Source organism: Neovison vison, chromosome 1 (assembly GCF_020171115.1).
Source record: "Neovison vison isolate M4711 chromosome 1, ASM_NN_V1, whole genome shotgun sequence".
Lineage (NCBI taxonomy): Eukaryota > Metazoa > Chordata > Mammalia > Carnivora > Mustelidae > Neogale > Neogale vison.
Window position 1 is genome coordinate 269,172,627 of NC_058091.1, and position 14,750 is coordinate 269,187,376.

The 14,750-nt window shown below is 40.7% G+C and overlaps 1 protein-coding gene across 2 annotated transcripts in view; it reads left to right on the top strand.

Moving 5' to 3' along the window:
- Nucleotides 1-6,049: 6,049 nt before the first annotated feature.
- Nucleotides 6,050-14,750, top strand: part of TIMD4 (T cell immunoglobulin and mucin domain containing 4) — a 32,781-nt gene continuing 24,080 nt past the window's right edge. For both annotated transcript variants that reach the window (XM_044230662.1, XM_044230671.1), the window contains exons 1-3: nt 6,050-6,142; nt 11,165-11,503; nt 13,843-14,097. In XM_044230662.1, coding sequence (XP_044086597.1) covers nt 6,085-6,142; nt 11,165-11,503; nt 13,843-14,097 — 652 coding nt within the window. In that variant the 5' untranslated portion in view covers nt 6,050-6,084. The remainder of the gene's footprint in view (nt 6,143-11,164; nt 11,504-13,842; nt 14,098-14,750) is intronic.

Genomic DNA, 14,750 nt, shown 5'->3' on the forward strand with positions numbered 1-14,750 from the left:
CAGCTGCCTTCGGCTCAGGTCATGATCCGAGCATCCTGGGATCGAGTCCCGCATTGGGCTCCTTGCTCAGCGGGGAGCCTGCTTCTCCCTCTGCCTCTGCCTGCCTCTCTGTCTGCCTGTGCTCACTCTCTCTCCCTCTCTCTCTCTGACAAATAAATAAAATCTTAAAAAAAAAAAAAGTGTCTTTGATTTTCTTCTTCCACCTTCAAGACTGGCTGGGAATCTTCTCTCAACACTCCCATACTATTCTCCTTTTCCTATCACAACATGCTATATTGTCTGCTAACTTGCTTGTCTCCCACTAGTAGGCACTAGCCTGTGAGCTTATTGAGGATAAGAATGAGAGGTCTAATATTCCCGTCTTAGTGTTTAACACAGTGCATGGCACATAGCATGAGCTCAATATATAGTTCAAAGGTTGGTAAACTCTTTCTCTTAAGACCAGATAGTAAGTATCTCTGGCTTTGTGGACCATGCAGTATCTGTCGCATTTACTCAATTCTGCCATCGTATTGTGAAAGCAGCTATAGATATTATGTAAACATATGGGTTGCATTAATACTTTATTTACAAAGATAGATGATGGGCTGGATCTGGTCCATGAGCCACTGTTTGCTGATCTCTGCTATAACTGATGAAGAAATGAATGAATAAAAATGAATGAGTGGGGTTATATTTAACCTCATTTGCCAGAACAGAAGTATTGTTTATCATAAAGAACTCTTTATTTAAAAACCTGGATTCTATTTCTTTCATATTACTTAACAGTCTTTTATCTTCTCTGGCCTCCAATAGCTTTATCTTTAAATAGTAATTTATATAATACCTCTTTTGCTTAAAATTTGGAATTGTCAGGTCCTGATAAGTAGGATCTATGGCTTATTTGTCTTTATCCCCAGAGCCTAGCAGAATTCCCTTAGGCCTAAAGTATAATAGGTTGACAAGCCACTTGCTGAATGATTGAAAGATTAGCATAAAGCAGGTATTTGGTGAATCAGTACTTGGGCCAGATAATTGTATAAACTCTTAATATTGGAAAAACTTTAGTCATCAGCTGAATTACCACTTTATAGGAGTCCTTCTAGGTTTAAGAACGTGGGGCATTTTGATTCCAAATGACTGAAGACCCCATGTAAATTGGCTTATGCTCAAAAGGAAATTTATTAGCACATTGATGTGTCTTGTTTCAGAGGTTCAAACTTTGTCAAGGACCTAGGATTCTCTATTTCTCCATTTACCTTCTGCCTGATTGGTTCTCTATTCAGGCAGTCTTTACCCATTGGTGATATAATGAATATCTTTGGATTCAGGCTCATATCCTCATAGTTGAAAAATCTGTGGAAAGTAGGGAGTGTTCCTGTCTCTCAAAAGTTCCAAGAAAAGTGTCAAGGTTATGTATCCTTGACTTTATTTGAATCAATTGTTCATCCTGATCCAAACACCATGACCATGAATGAAATCAATGCTGTCTAAACTGCACTGACTGAGAATGAGGAAGGACTGGCTCTCCAGACAAAAACCTCCATATGCAGAGGAAGGTGGCAAGGACATGAATTACCAAAAACTGCTATGGCCCTTTCTCAAGAATAATATGCTTCAATACAGCAATACAAATCGAGCATTCAATATTAGGATGTTTGTGAATTCCCTAAAGACTGTCCAGGGACCCTTATTTAGGAAGAGAAGATAACCAAGATTGGTCTCAGTCTCTCTTTCCAGTGTGTAACCCCTTCCAGATATTAAATTAACATTTGTATTTCTTAAAATAAAAGAATATGTATATTAAGAAAATCTTTGTTTTAGAATAGTTTTAGGTTTACAGAAAAATGATGAAGATAGAATAGAGAGTTCCCATATACCCTGCACCCAGTTTCCCCTATTGTTAACATCTTACACTGTGGAAATGGTATATATGTAATAATTAATAAACCAATATTAACACATTATTATTAACCAAAATCCAAAATTTCCTTTGTTTTCACCTACTGGCCGTTTCCCCTTCCAGGAACCTATCTAGGATGCCACATTACATTTGGTTGTCACATCTCTTTAGGTTTCTCTGGGCTGTTCACATTTTTTCAGACTTTCCTTGTTTTATATGAACACAATGGTTTTGAGAAGTATTTGTCAAATGATTTTGTAGAATGTGCCCCAGTTTGGTTGATGTTAAATGTTTTTTCTCATGATTATACTAGGATTATATTCTTGGGAGGAAGACTTGATCACAGAGGTAAATTGCCATTCACACCACATTTATCAAGGGTGCAAACCATCAACGTGACTTATCTCTGTTGATGCTGACTTTGAACATATGCCTGAGGTAACATTTGCCAGATTTCTTCACTCTAAAGGTAATCTTTGTTCTCACTGTCTTGGCTGGATGTTTTGGAAGAAAGTCACTGTGTCCAGCCCACACTCAAGGAGTGGGAGTTATGCTCCACCTTCCCTTTAAGGGTGAAGTCTCTCCATAAATTATTTGGAATTCTTTTGAATGGAAGATTTGTCTCTTCTCTCTCACTTATTTATTGATTCAGTCATTATATAAGTATAGACTTCTATTTTATACTTTGTGCTATAATCCAGTACTAGTTTATTTTGTTGGTCAGGTTGTTCCAGCTTTGGTCATTGAGAACTCTTTCAGTTGTCTCCTGTATTCCATTAACAATTGCACCATTGTGGGTTCTATCTATCATCTATCTATCTATTGATCTATCGCTCTATCTATCTATCAAACATCTATTTGTTTATTCAGCACTTTCATAATTTCTAGTACAAGATGTTCCAGATTCATCTGAAGTACTTGTTGCCCTAGTCCTAGAATCAGTCATTTCTCCAAAGATCCCTGGTTCCTTCTATTGGAGAGTGGTATTTAGAAACTAATATCTGGGGGCACCTGGGTGGCTCAGTGGGTTAGTGCCTCTGCCTTCAGCTCAGGTCATGATCTCAGGGTCCCGAGATCGAGCCCCACATCGGGCTCTCTGCTCAGCAGGGAGCCTGCTTCCCCCCGCCCCCGCCTGCCTCTCTGCTTCCTTGTGATTTGTCTATCAAATAAATAAAATCTTTAAAAAAAAAAAGAAACTAATATCTGGGTGCCAGGTGTGCTCAATATGTACATTTTTTAAAGTAAAATTATCTTAAAAGGCATAACTAAAAAAATAGTCAGTTCCTTTCCTACTCCTTCCCATAAAATGTAAGCTCTTTTGAGTTGTTTCTTCTGGTTTTTTTTTTCCCCCCTTCCATATTACAAATAATGTACTTATACTGGTATTGTTTGACTGATTACTCTGATCACTATCTCTTGACCTCCTCTAAGGGTGACTAGGGTTTGGCTTGCTTGCCCCCCCCACTTCCTCTCTGCCTATCTTCCCAATGTATTCATATTATAATTTTGTGTTAAACTAGTAGCCAGAGTTTACATTATCATGACCGTATAACTGTGTTTCACATTGAGCAAATGTACTATAATTACATATTCTTTCTTATATAATATTTTATCTTTCCTGATTGTAATAATTGTCTCACATTTTCCTTTTCTTAATTTTCCAAGTGTTTATCAAAATTCATCCCAAACCACTCTACCCTTTTTTTAAATTTTTTTTCTAAATTTATTTTTTATTTATTTTCAGCATAACAGTATTCATTATTTTTGCACCACACCCAGTGCTCCATGCAATCCATGCCCTCTATAATACCCACCACCTGGTACCTCAACCTCCCACCCCCCGCCCCTTCAGAACCCTCAGATTGTTTTACAGAGTCCATAGTCTCTCATGGTTCACCTCCCCTTCCAATTTCCCATTCTACCCTTTTTTGTCAAAGATCTATTGAATCTGTTTTCAAAATACCTAAATGCATGAGATGATCTACCAGTTACACTTACCACCACCACTGCAGACCTTATCTCTCTGCCCTTCTGCTCCAGCCTGGTTTGCTCATTGTGGTAACTAGTCCGCAAAGATGCTTCCCCTTTACTTCCAGTGACCTTTCTGATATTCACACTCTCATATTGTTCCCTCTACTTGAATCTGGGATGGTCTTATAACTTACTTTTTGACCAATAGAATGCAGTAGAAATGATACTAAATCATGTGTAGGTTTAGGTAACAACCTTTGCAGATTCTTCCTGAGCTTGTTGGAACACTCATTTTTGAGAAAGCCAGATACTATGTAAGAAATTCATTTGCTCTGAGGCTGTCATACTGTAAGGAAGCCCAAGATGCCTTGAGGAAAGGCCATGTGGAGAGAAAGGGTTGCCTATCCAACTCTTAGGTCTTCTAGTCATCTTATCAATTTGCTATATATGTGAGGGGAAAAAGTCATCTTGGATGTTGTCATCTTTTTCATAGTAAAGACTTTCTCCACATGTCTCAGATCCTTGGTTGTCTGTTTTCACTTAAAATGACACTAATTTGGAGTGCTACACTCAAGACTGAGGCTCATGCACTGGTGACTTTATTGAAGGGCAATTGTGTTAATATTATTGGGAAAAACCTAAATACCAGTATCTGTAAGTGTTTTATTAGGGCTCTTCAGTTTATCCAGAGAATAAACCCCTCAGTTCCCTAAGGAGAGGATTCCACAATTCAATGGGTATTCAATGGGAGGGTTTTCCCTGAGTCCCTCATTTTCATTTCTTCCCCATTTTTCTGGCTTCTCTGAGTCCAGAGCCCCATCCAATATTTGTATTTTCACCAATACTTTTACTGTGAGCCATGCTGAATTTCTGAGGCTCATTTGACTGGTTACAATCAAATGAGGGTTTTTTTTTTTTTTTTTTAATCTAAAGCATTTGTGAATCCTTAAATTCCTTCTCTGGGGCTGGGTGGGATCTGATGGTCACTGGTGTGGGCGGTCCCATGGCTGTGTTACCCTAAGTATCACAGGTCAAAGGAGGGTGCAGTGGTTAGGGGCATGGGCTTTGGGATCAGGGAGACTTGGGCTTGAGCCTTGTTTTCACACCTTCTTAGCTGTCAATGTCATTTATGTAGCTCCCTTAAGCCTCAGTTTCCTCATGTGTTAAATGAGGAAAAATATATCTATTTCTTAGGATTGTGAGAATTAAATAATACATCTGTATCATGTAGCAGAGTACCTGGTATATAACTAAGGATTCAATAACCAATGATAATGATCTAAATCTAATTAATTAATTTAAAGTAGGCCATAGGCCCAGCATGAGGCTTGAACTCACAACCTTGAGATCAAGAACTGAGTTGAGATCAAGAGTTGGTCGCCTAACTGACTGACTATCCCAGGTGCCCCTAAGTCTATTTTAGAAAACACAACTGACTAATTTGGTTCCTTCTATAACTGGTTCTGTGGTTCTTATATAGATCATTGAATCTATAGAGTCAAACCATGTAATCTGGTTTGTGAATTATATTTTATCAAGTGACTTAAAAAGCAGTAGAATTGGGTCTGGACCTTGGGTTTCTTTATTATCTGAGCCCATCCAGTGATGGCCACAGTATGTTTCTTCTATTGAATTCTTCTTTCCTTGTCTAGTAAACTCTAATCACCATTATGTGATGGTTGATTGCAGCCCTGCTTTTCTTTTTTCATTATTGGGGTAAAGGAATCAAAGATCTGAGTGAAGGAGAAATAGGTGAATCAGGCAAAGGGAACAGAGGCAAATTCTAGGCTAACTTTCCTTTGGCTCCTAAGAGGAGTCCATTTGTAAACAGCTTCCAGTGAGGAGAGTTCATGGCATTTTATTCTGAGCTGCACAGTAGCCAGGAGGACTGTAGCTTGAGCACAGCTCCCACATGCACATACACATCAGCACATGCGTGGATGCTAACACACAGGTAGGAAATCCCTCGATACACGTGGACAAAGGAATACACATGCAACCTCATGATCTGTGCACACATTTGGCATACACTAGTGGCCAGGAGAAAAGTGCTCAGCACATTTTATCGTACATCCCAGATTGAGGGAAGCCATTCAGGAGGGGGGAAAGGGAAGATTATGAAGCAGAAAGAGAAATGAAACTAAAATGTCCTGCCCTGTCAGCATTCACTGGAGTATAAGAAATGGGCTTTGGACAGACAGACAGACTCCTGGGGCCTGCCAACCATCAAAATGTCCAAAGGGCCTCTTATTCTCTGGCTGCTGATTGAGCTTGGGCGGCTTTCTCTGAGTAAGTGTTCTGAATCCTTCCATGCAGGAGTCTCTGGATAGCTTGGCATCCTGTGTTGGATTCTCATGGCTGATCAGGCCTCCACAGAGCAGAAGCCTGCTTCATTCCTCCTTCCCTCCAGGCTTCCTTCTTTGAGGGTCTCTCCCCTTTCTTGTTAACACAGGATTTTTATCCTGCAACTGGTTTTGGAGTTTTAGGGTGGGACAATTTGTGTTCATATCAGAAAGGACCATTTAAGAAGAAACACAAAATAAAGGGTCAGATGAGATGGGAAAAAGAAATTTCTTCTGCAGGTATTATTAGCACAGTTGGAGTCTGGGGAATTTGTTCTATGAGAGCTCCTATTATAATTCTTACTTTCCCTCTTGATTTTTAGGAATTATAGTTTGCTTTTTGTTTGTTTTATTTTGCTGAGGATGAGGCTTCAAGGTGAGGTTTCTTTTCTGTGCATTGTTTCCAGGTTTTGGATGCTGCAGATGTATGCGCTCAGTTTGGGCCAGCTTAGACTTCTGCATTCTGGCAGCATTGGGCAAAATGCTCTGCACTGAGCTGCCCTTGTGTCTTGGTCACTAACCATTAACATTGGGAACCTTTCGAAAATTGCTGACTTTTCTATGTATAAAATGAGGGGCTTTCGTAAGCCCAATTTGAACAATCCATGATTCTGGAACTAGGCAGTATCTAATGTCCCTAGCACTTTCTAAAGTTCATAGTTATTTGCACATGATCTTTCAAATACGCTGCGTGAGAAAACACCCGCATTCAAAGGAAAACAAATGTATTCTCTCTACCCTTTGAACCTTTGTCATGCTGATTTTTGTCTGACTTTCTTTCCTCTGAAACTGCGTACATGGTCTCCACCCAAGTGAGGCTTTTCTGGAGCAACCACAGCCTCTGGAGCGGTTTAGGTGCTTCTGCTCTGAATTCTTATCTCCCATGGAGTCATTCATTAGAAAATTTATCACCCTGAGGTAACTGATCATTTAATTGCCTCTCTCCCCTGGTACTCTGTAGGAGTTCATCGAAAGGAGGCAGTCCCTGTCACTTTATCAGTGTTTTCGCTCGTCTTTATCTTGTCCTGAGTAAGTTGAGGTGTGGAGGTTTCATTGTGCTGAAGGTTGCTGGAGTCTAAGTCCACATTTCCTGCCACTGGCTGGATGCTGGTTGTGTGGGCTTCTCCAACCTTACATGTAGGAAGCTGTACCTGGAGAATGGTCTGTTGCTTGTTTTTCATTTGTACCTTTTCCGAAATGACTCATTTAGAGGAGAGTGACTGCTCAGAATCACAAAGAATCAGTCAGGGCTGGAGATGCTCTTGAAAGATGCGGAATGAAGGGCAGCCTGGGTGTCTCACTAGGTTGTGTCTGCCTTCGGCTCAGATCATGATCCCAGAGTCATGGGATCTAGCCTCATGTCAGGAGAATCCTGCTTGTCTCTTTCCCTCTGCCCCTCCTCCCCCTGCCTCTGTTGCACTCTCTTGCTCTTTCAAAGAAATAGTAAATAAAATCCGCCCCCCCAAAAAAAGAAAAAGATGTGGAATGAAACCCTTTATTCTCTAAATGGTGAAGCTGAAACCCAGGTTGGTAAAGGACCTTTTCTGAGGTCACCAACTGGAGAACGAAACCAGCTGGCACCAGAACCTTCATTGCACCTACCATTTCTGAAGAGGGGAATTGATTTGATGCCAATGATTCCTCTACTCCAAGATACTTTTATAACGGCAAGAACAGGTTCCCATCCTATTTATAAATTCTGAAATGCTTGGTTACTTGTACCAATACTTTATTACTTTCATGTGTCATTTGATACTTCATGGAATGTGAAACTCTGAACTATTTCTGAAGCAAGTATTATATATCCCCTTTGTCTTTTGATGGTAATGAGGTCAGGATTGTTGTGGATTTCCTCCAAGAACACAAAAGCAGTAACTGGCAGAATGAGGTTTACAATGTAAGCCTAATGAGTATTTTTCTGCCACACCAAATTGCCTGCTTCCTTTTTTTAATATTAATTTTTAATCAGATTGGTGATATAGAAACACTCTTGGTGAAAAAACAGTAGCCATTATAAAGCTAAAATCCCTTTGACTACTACTTCCAGCCCCAGTTCCTTTTCTCTGATCACAGAGGTGACTGGTACACTGAGTTAGGTGTATATCTCACCAGACATTTTTCTATGCATTTGCCTTCATTCATCTGTGCCAACCAAAAAAAAAAAAAAAAAAGCAAATTGTCTTATTTATGTTAACAGATACTTTTATATTTTATGTATTGTTATGAATTTGTCCTTTTCATATATTAATAAGGAGTTTTCATGTCAACTGATATAGCGCTCTCTACTTTTACTAACCTTGGAATGGTTACAGGGAATGAATGATTCATTCATGATTCCTTGGAATGCATATGCCATAGTTTTGCCATTTGCCATGCACGCATTGTTCATTTCACTCATATATACTTGAAAGCTGTAGCAAACATTTGCAAATAGGATTCTTTGCGGATATGTGTTTTTCTAGTGTGCATAACAAAACATAAAATTGCTGAGGCTTAGCTAGGATATACGCATGTTTGGTATTAATGGAAACTGCCAGATTGCCCCATAGTTTGGCTCTATCAATTAACTTCCCATTTTATTCCAGTATATTCCAGTAGTCTAAATCATTTCCTAGGTCCCTGTCTGGCCAACCTTAATATCAATGACATTCTAAATTTTTGCCAGTTTCACAGGTGAAATTGACTAGCTGCTTGCATTTCCTCATCTATGCCTGTTTTGTCTGCTCTATCTGGTCTTTTCTTACTGAGTAATAGGATGCCTCCTTCCATACTATGATACTAAGAAAATAAACTGTCCAGTTTCCAGCAGAAATAATTCCTGCACATATTTGTTATTAATTTTCCAACTATAAGAATAAGTTCACATTGTAGGAGTTACTAGTTTTAGTTACTATGTTCTGTGTTGTTAATATAGGTGAAAGTGATGACAGTGAATTTCTTATTTCTTTATTTTTCCTTGTTTTGTGGTGGGCCAAAGGGACTTCCAGAGCATTTACAATCATTGAAACATTTCTACTAGGATGAAATGAAGAAACTGTGATTTCAGGGAAGGCTCTAGGCTGCTCTGTATTTGCGGACTCTTAAAGTTTGTGCTCACCTTTTTCTAGAGAGGGATATGTGGACATTCCTGACACTTGAGTCAGAGAGAAACCTGGTAATGCTGGCCTTGTCTTATAGAGCTTAGCCGTATAGGTCCACAAAGTTAATGAATGGAGAGTCTCACAGGAAGTTACGCTGGAGAAAACAATAAGCAGGATCTATAGACCCCAGCAGGTGCAGGATGAAGTCCTGATGGTCTGGAGCTTCAGCCTGTCTTTAAGAGCATTTTTTGTGGGGTGAGGGTATTAGAATAATTGCTGATGCTCTCTTAAACTACTGGGCTTGATATTTGCAGCAGTGAAAATATTTAATAGATTCTCAGAGATGGAAGTAATCTTAGAAGAGCTTGTCTCTTGGTCCTCAAACAGTGGGTGAGAAGCAAGCAACAACAGAATGACTTGGAGAGGGGCGCCTGGGTGTCTCAGTGGGTTAAAGCCTCTGCCTTTGGCTCAGTTCATGATCCCAGTGTCCTGGGATTGAGCCCTGCATCAGGCTCTCTGCTCAGCGGGGAGCCTGCTTCCTCCTCTCTCTCTTTGCCTGTCTCTCCAACAACTTTAATCTCTGTCAAATAAACAAATAAAATCTTAAACAAACAAACAAACAATGACTTGGAGAATTTGGTTAGGTATATTTCCACCAGAAAACCTTAGAGGTTCTGATTCAGGGTTGGACAATAAAATTTACATTTTTAACAAGCTCCCCAGGTCATGCTGATGAGCAGCCAAAGCTGACAAAGATGACTACTTCATCTTAGAAATAGTGATGCCTTCCATCTTACACAGCTTATCTGGTAGGACTAACCTTCCAGCATTTCTGTATGTCACAGCTGCCATTGTATCTAATTTCTGTGGTCCTTTCCAGTTCTAACATTAAAAATGTTTTCTTTTTTCTTTTTTTTTTTTAAAGATTTTATTTATTTATCAGAGAGAGAGGGAGAGAGCGAGCACAGGCAGACAGTATGGCAGGCAGAGGCAGAGGCAGAGGGAGAAGCAGGCTCCCTGCCGAGCAAGGAACCCGATGTGGGACTCGATCCCAGGACGCCGGGATCATGACCTGAGCCGAAGGCAGCCGCCCAACCAACTGAGCCACCCTTTCAAACTCCACCTAACTTCATATTCTCTAACAACGAATAGATGGTCAAGAACAATTAATTTCCGTATCCAGTACTGAAACAGGAGAAGGGCAATAGAATGTAGTTCAAAAGCCCATGTTACTGCCACGGCATTCTCTGGGTTGGAGGGTGGAGCGAGTCCCATTTGAAGCATTTGGGTCTATAGTACATGCTCACTGCTTATTGAGATACTGTGGGTAGAGTGTTGGTTTTGGATCTGCTCATATAAGTTAGTGGAATTGGATTAAAGTGATGGCCTTTTCGTGAGAGAATTTTTTTTGTTTATGGAATGGTACTCAAGATCATTTTGTTGTTGTTGTTCATTGAGTGGTGTTTTTATTTATTTATTTATTTACTTAAAAGTATTTTATTTATTTATTTGACAGAGAGAGAGGCAGAGGGAGAGGGAGAAGCAGGTTCCCCGCTGAGCAGAGAGCCTGATGCGGGCTGGGATCATGACCTAACCAAAAGGAGATGCTTAACCAACCAAGCCACCCAGGTGCCCCAAGATCAGCCAAAACGTTTTGTTGTGGAGACAAGTCTGGATACTCACATGGGTCAACTGTCACCAGTTAGGGTACAAAAGGGTGTGGAGTTAGGGACTCAGCAGCAGCTAAGGACATGTCAGAATTTAAGCTAAAAAGATATACACTACAATTCTTTTCATCATCCTGGAAGCAGCCATCTACACAAATGCCATGTAGCGTATTTGAGAGATTTTAGAACCACACAGCCTATTTTTCTCATCTTTCCTCACAGGTTCAGCTGCAGAAGAGACTGTGAGAGCATATTTGGGTCAGATGGTGACTTTGCCCTGTATACACTCATCCTGGTCTCACAACAGAAACAGCATGTGCTGGGGGAAGGGCAAGTGTCCCAAATCCAAATGCAATAATGAGCTTCTTCACACCAATGGGGGGCAGGTGCTGTTCAAGAAGTCATCAAAATATGAACTTCTGGGCATGATCTGGAGAGGCAATGTCTCCTTGACCATCTTCAACACCAATGAAGATGACAGCAGTGTGTACTGCTGCCGCATAGAGGTCCCCGGCTGGTTCAATGACGTGAAGAAGAACATTCGTCTGCAGTTGATCAGAGGTATGTGCACAAAGGGGCTTGTATCTGCAGAAGGAGATGCCAGCAGTGGATGAGGAATGGATTCAGTGGGTGCTGTTGGGCAGGCTGTAGGTGCTTAAGCACGAGTGGGCAGATGAAATCTAAGATGTGTCTCTATGGCTAGAGGAGCCACAGCAGGAAGCAAATGGCATGGGGGCCAAGAAGACCTTAGAAATGAGTGAGTGGAGGGTACATGGAGAAGACTACCAGTGAATTTCAGGATCAATGTGCAGAAAGCATCTGCTTCTTACCTAGGAGATTGTCACTTTGCAGAAATTTGTGTGCAGTGTTTTCAGATCTCCCAATTTTTATGTGCATGGCATTAAAAAAAGAACTGCTATGTAAACTAAATAAAATGTGTCCATGGGTCACCTTCAGCCCATCAGCCAATAGTTTGTGACTTCCAGCAGAGGGGAGAGGGCATGAGATTTGGAAACCATCGTAACAGTTTTCAGGTGGCCTTTCCTTCTGTTGATATTAGTTGCTTTTGAAGAAATGGAATATGGTGGATCTCTTAAAGATTTGAGATGCATAGAAAACAGCCTAAGGTTGAATTATGCTAACAGTAATCAGCTTTCCTGCTTGCTTGGAATGGAGCCTTTCGGAGAAAGCTCTGTGTTCAATCTACATCAAAGATGGAAGATTCTTGTGCTCTGTTCCTAACTGGGTAGGCATTTTGGGAGGCAGGGTCATATGCTTATAGCCAGACACTTAACAGGATTCTCAGGGGACTTCAGTGCAGTCTAGAATTTGAGAACAACTTATATGGATGCTTCTCCCTTGAGAACATTCATACACATTAGTATATTTTTCTCTGAAAGTGCTTTGTGATAAAGAAGGTATTTTTTCTGATTTATTTGAAGTTAAATGATGCTAATCCAAGCATTCTCTTTTCAAGCCTGGTATAACCAGCTATTATTTTATAAAATACTTGCTGAACTCAATATCCATGGGTCATTTCTAAGCTCTCTGGAATCTGTTAGAGTTAATTGAAATTTGTCATATATAAGAGAGGGTAGCACATATAGAATAATTGTGGCTGATGAGCCCAAATTCAAATATTAGGGATCAGTGGTGTTGGCGTAAGTTTACCTATAATATCTGAAAGAGACTATATTCTCAACCCATGTGGCATACTTTGGGCTCACTTTTTTTAGATTGTAATTTTATCTTATTATGGAAAGAACACCTAAGATGAGTTCTACTCAGCAAATTTTCAAGTGTATAAAATATTATTGTTAATTACAGGTGCTATTTTGTACAGCACAACTCTAGAGCTTCATCTTATTTGACTGAAATTTTGTTTGGTTTCACTTTTTTTTTTTTTAAGATTTTATTTATTTGTTTGACAGACGGAGGTCACAAGTAGGCAGAGAGGCAGGCAGAGAGAGAGGAGGAAGTGGTCTCCCTGCTGAGCAGGGATCCCCATGTGGGGCTCAATCCCAGGACTCTGAGATCATGACCTGAGCTGAAGGCAGAGACTTTAACCTACTGAGCCACCCAGGCGCCCCTGTTTGGGCTCACTTTTGAGGCAATTGTTCATTTGCTCACTGATGCAATGTTTTTGGAACACCTCCTATGTGTCCAACACTGGGGTAGGTATTAGATTTGTGGCAGAGAACGAAGTAAATACCAGATTTCCCCTCATGGAGCTTGCAGTCAAGAGGGAGAAGAAGGTGTTAAACCATAATTATCAGATAAAATGTGCAGTTAGGAATGCAATAAATAATGTGAAGGCAAAATATGGCAGTGCAAAACCAAGAAAACTAATTACAATGGCAGAATATGGGTGACCTCCTTGCAGTAGCGTCCTTTTAGCTGCTACAAGAGGGTTCAGTAGAAGTCAGCCTAATAAAAGGAGAGGCCAGGGAGTAACAGGTAAAAAGTCCCTCCAAGGTGAGATCACTGTTCAGAGAGATGAAGAAAGGTCAGTGGGCTGGGGAAAAGCAAGAAGAGTAGAGTGGAGACTTGAGATTGTAAAGAAAGGGCAGGATCAGGTGGAGTTTTGTGGGTCAAGTTTGGGGATTGGGTCCTTTATCTCAGGGGCATGGAGGACCCAGTAAAAAGTTTCAAACAGGGGGCTGACATAATTATTTGTCATTTAAAAAGATTATTTTAACCAATCTATGAAGAGCAGATTGGAAAGGCCAAGAGTAGAGGTAAGAAACCCAACTTTCATGGGCAGTATAGTGGTTCAGCTCAGGAGACCAGGTAAGGGCAGCAGAAATGAAGAGAAATAGACAGATTCCCCCATATATTTCTATGGTTTCCCTTCTCCTCTGTCTCTGATTGGTACCAGACATATCTTCTCCTGGTTACAGCCCCATCCACCAGGCGCTCCACAACACGTCTCCCAACCACCACCACTGCTCTGACAACAACCACAGCTGTGCTTCCAACAACAGCTATGATTACACCTGAGCTCACAAGCAGAACGCCACTTCAGACAAGAACCACCACTGCCCTCACAACAGTGGCAACGACATGCCCTCCAGCCACATCAGCATTTCTTTCTGAAGCCACCACAGTTCTTCCAACCACTGAGCTTTCCACGGAGGGGACCATCCTCACTGCAGGTACGTGGTACATTTGGCCATTCTTTCCCTTCTGCTGGTCACGTGTATCTTGGTCCCTTGAAACAGGGTTCTTTTTACTGAATGGGGCAATCCAGAGACTTGCTCTTGAATGTGTGTGTGTGTGTGTGTGTGTACTGGTTTGCTAGGTCTGTCATAACGAATACTGCACACTGAGAGACTGAAGCAACAGAAATTTATTTTCTCACAGTCTGGATGCTAGAAGTCTGAGATAAAGGTCTCAGTAGGATTGATTTCTTCTGGGGCCTCTTTTCTTGGCTTAAGATGGTCACCTTCTCCCTGTGTTTTTACATGGTCTTCCCTCTGTGAGTGTGTGGCCTAGAGTTATCTTCTTATAAGGACACCGCTCATATTGAATTCGGGCCCTTCCATATGACCTCATTGCACCTTAGTTATCTCTTTCTCCAAATATGGCCACATTCTCAGGTTTTTGGGGGTTAGATTTCAAAATATGAATTTTGGGGAATATAATTCAGCTTATAGCAGTGTGTGTGTGCGTGTGTTCATGTGTGTGGATCTCAGCGAGGATGTGGTTTCACTACCTGTTCCTTTTCTTTGTTTTATGGTTTCCTTTTTTCACCCTATTCCCCCCACCCTTTTTTTTGAAAGTCAGTTTTTTGTTGTTTTTTTGTTTG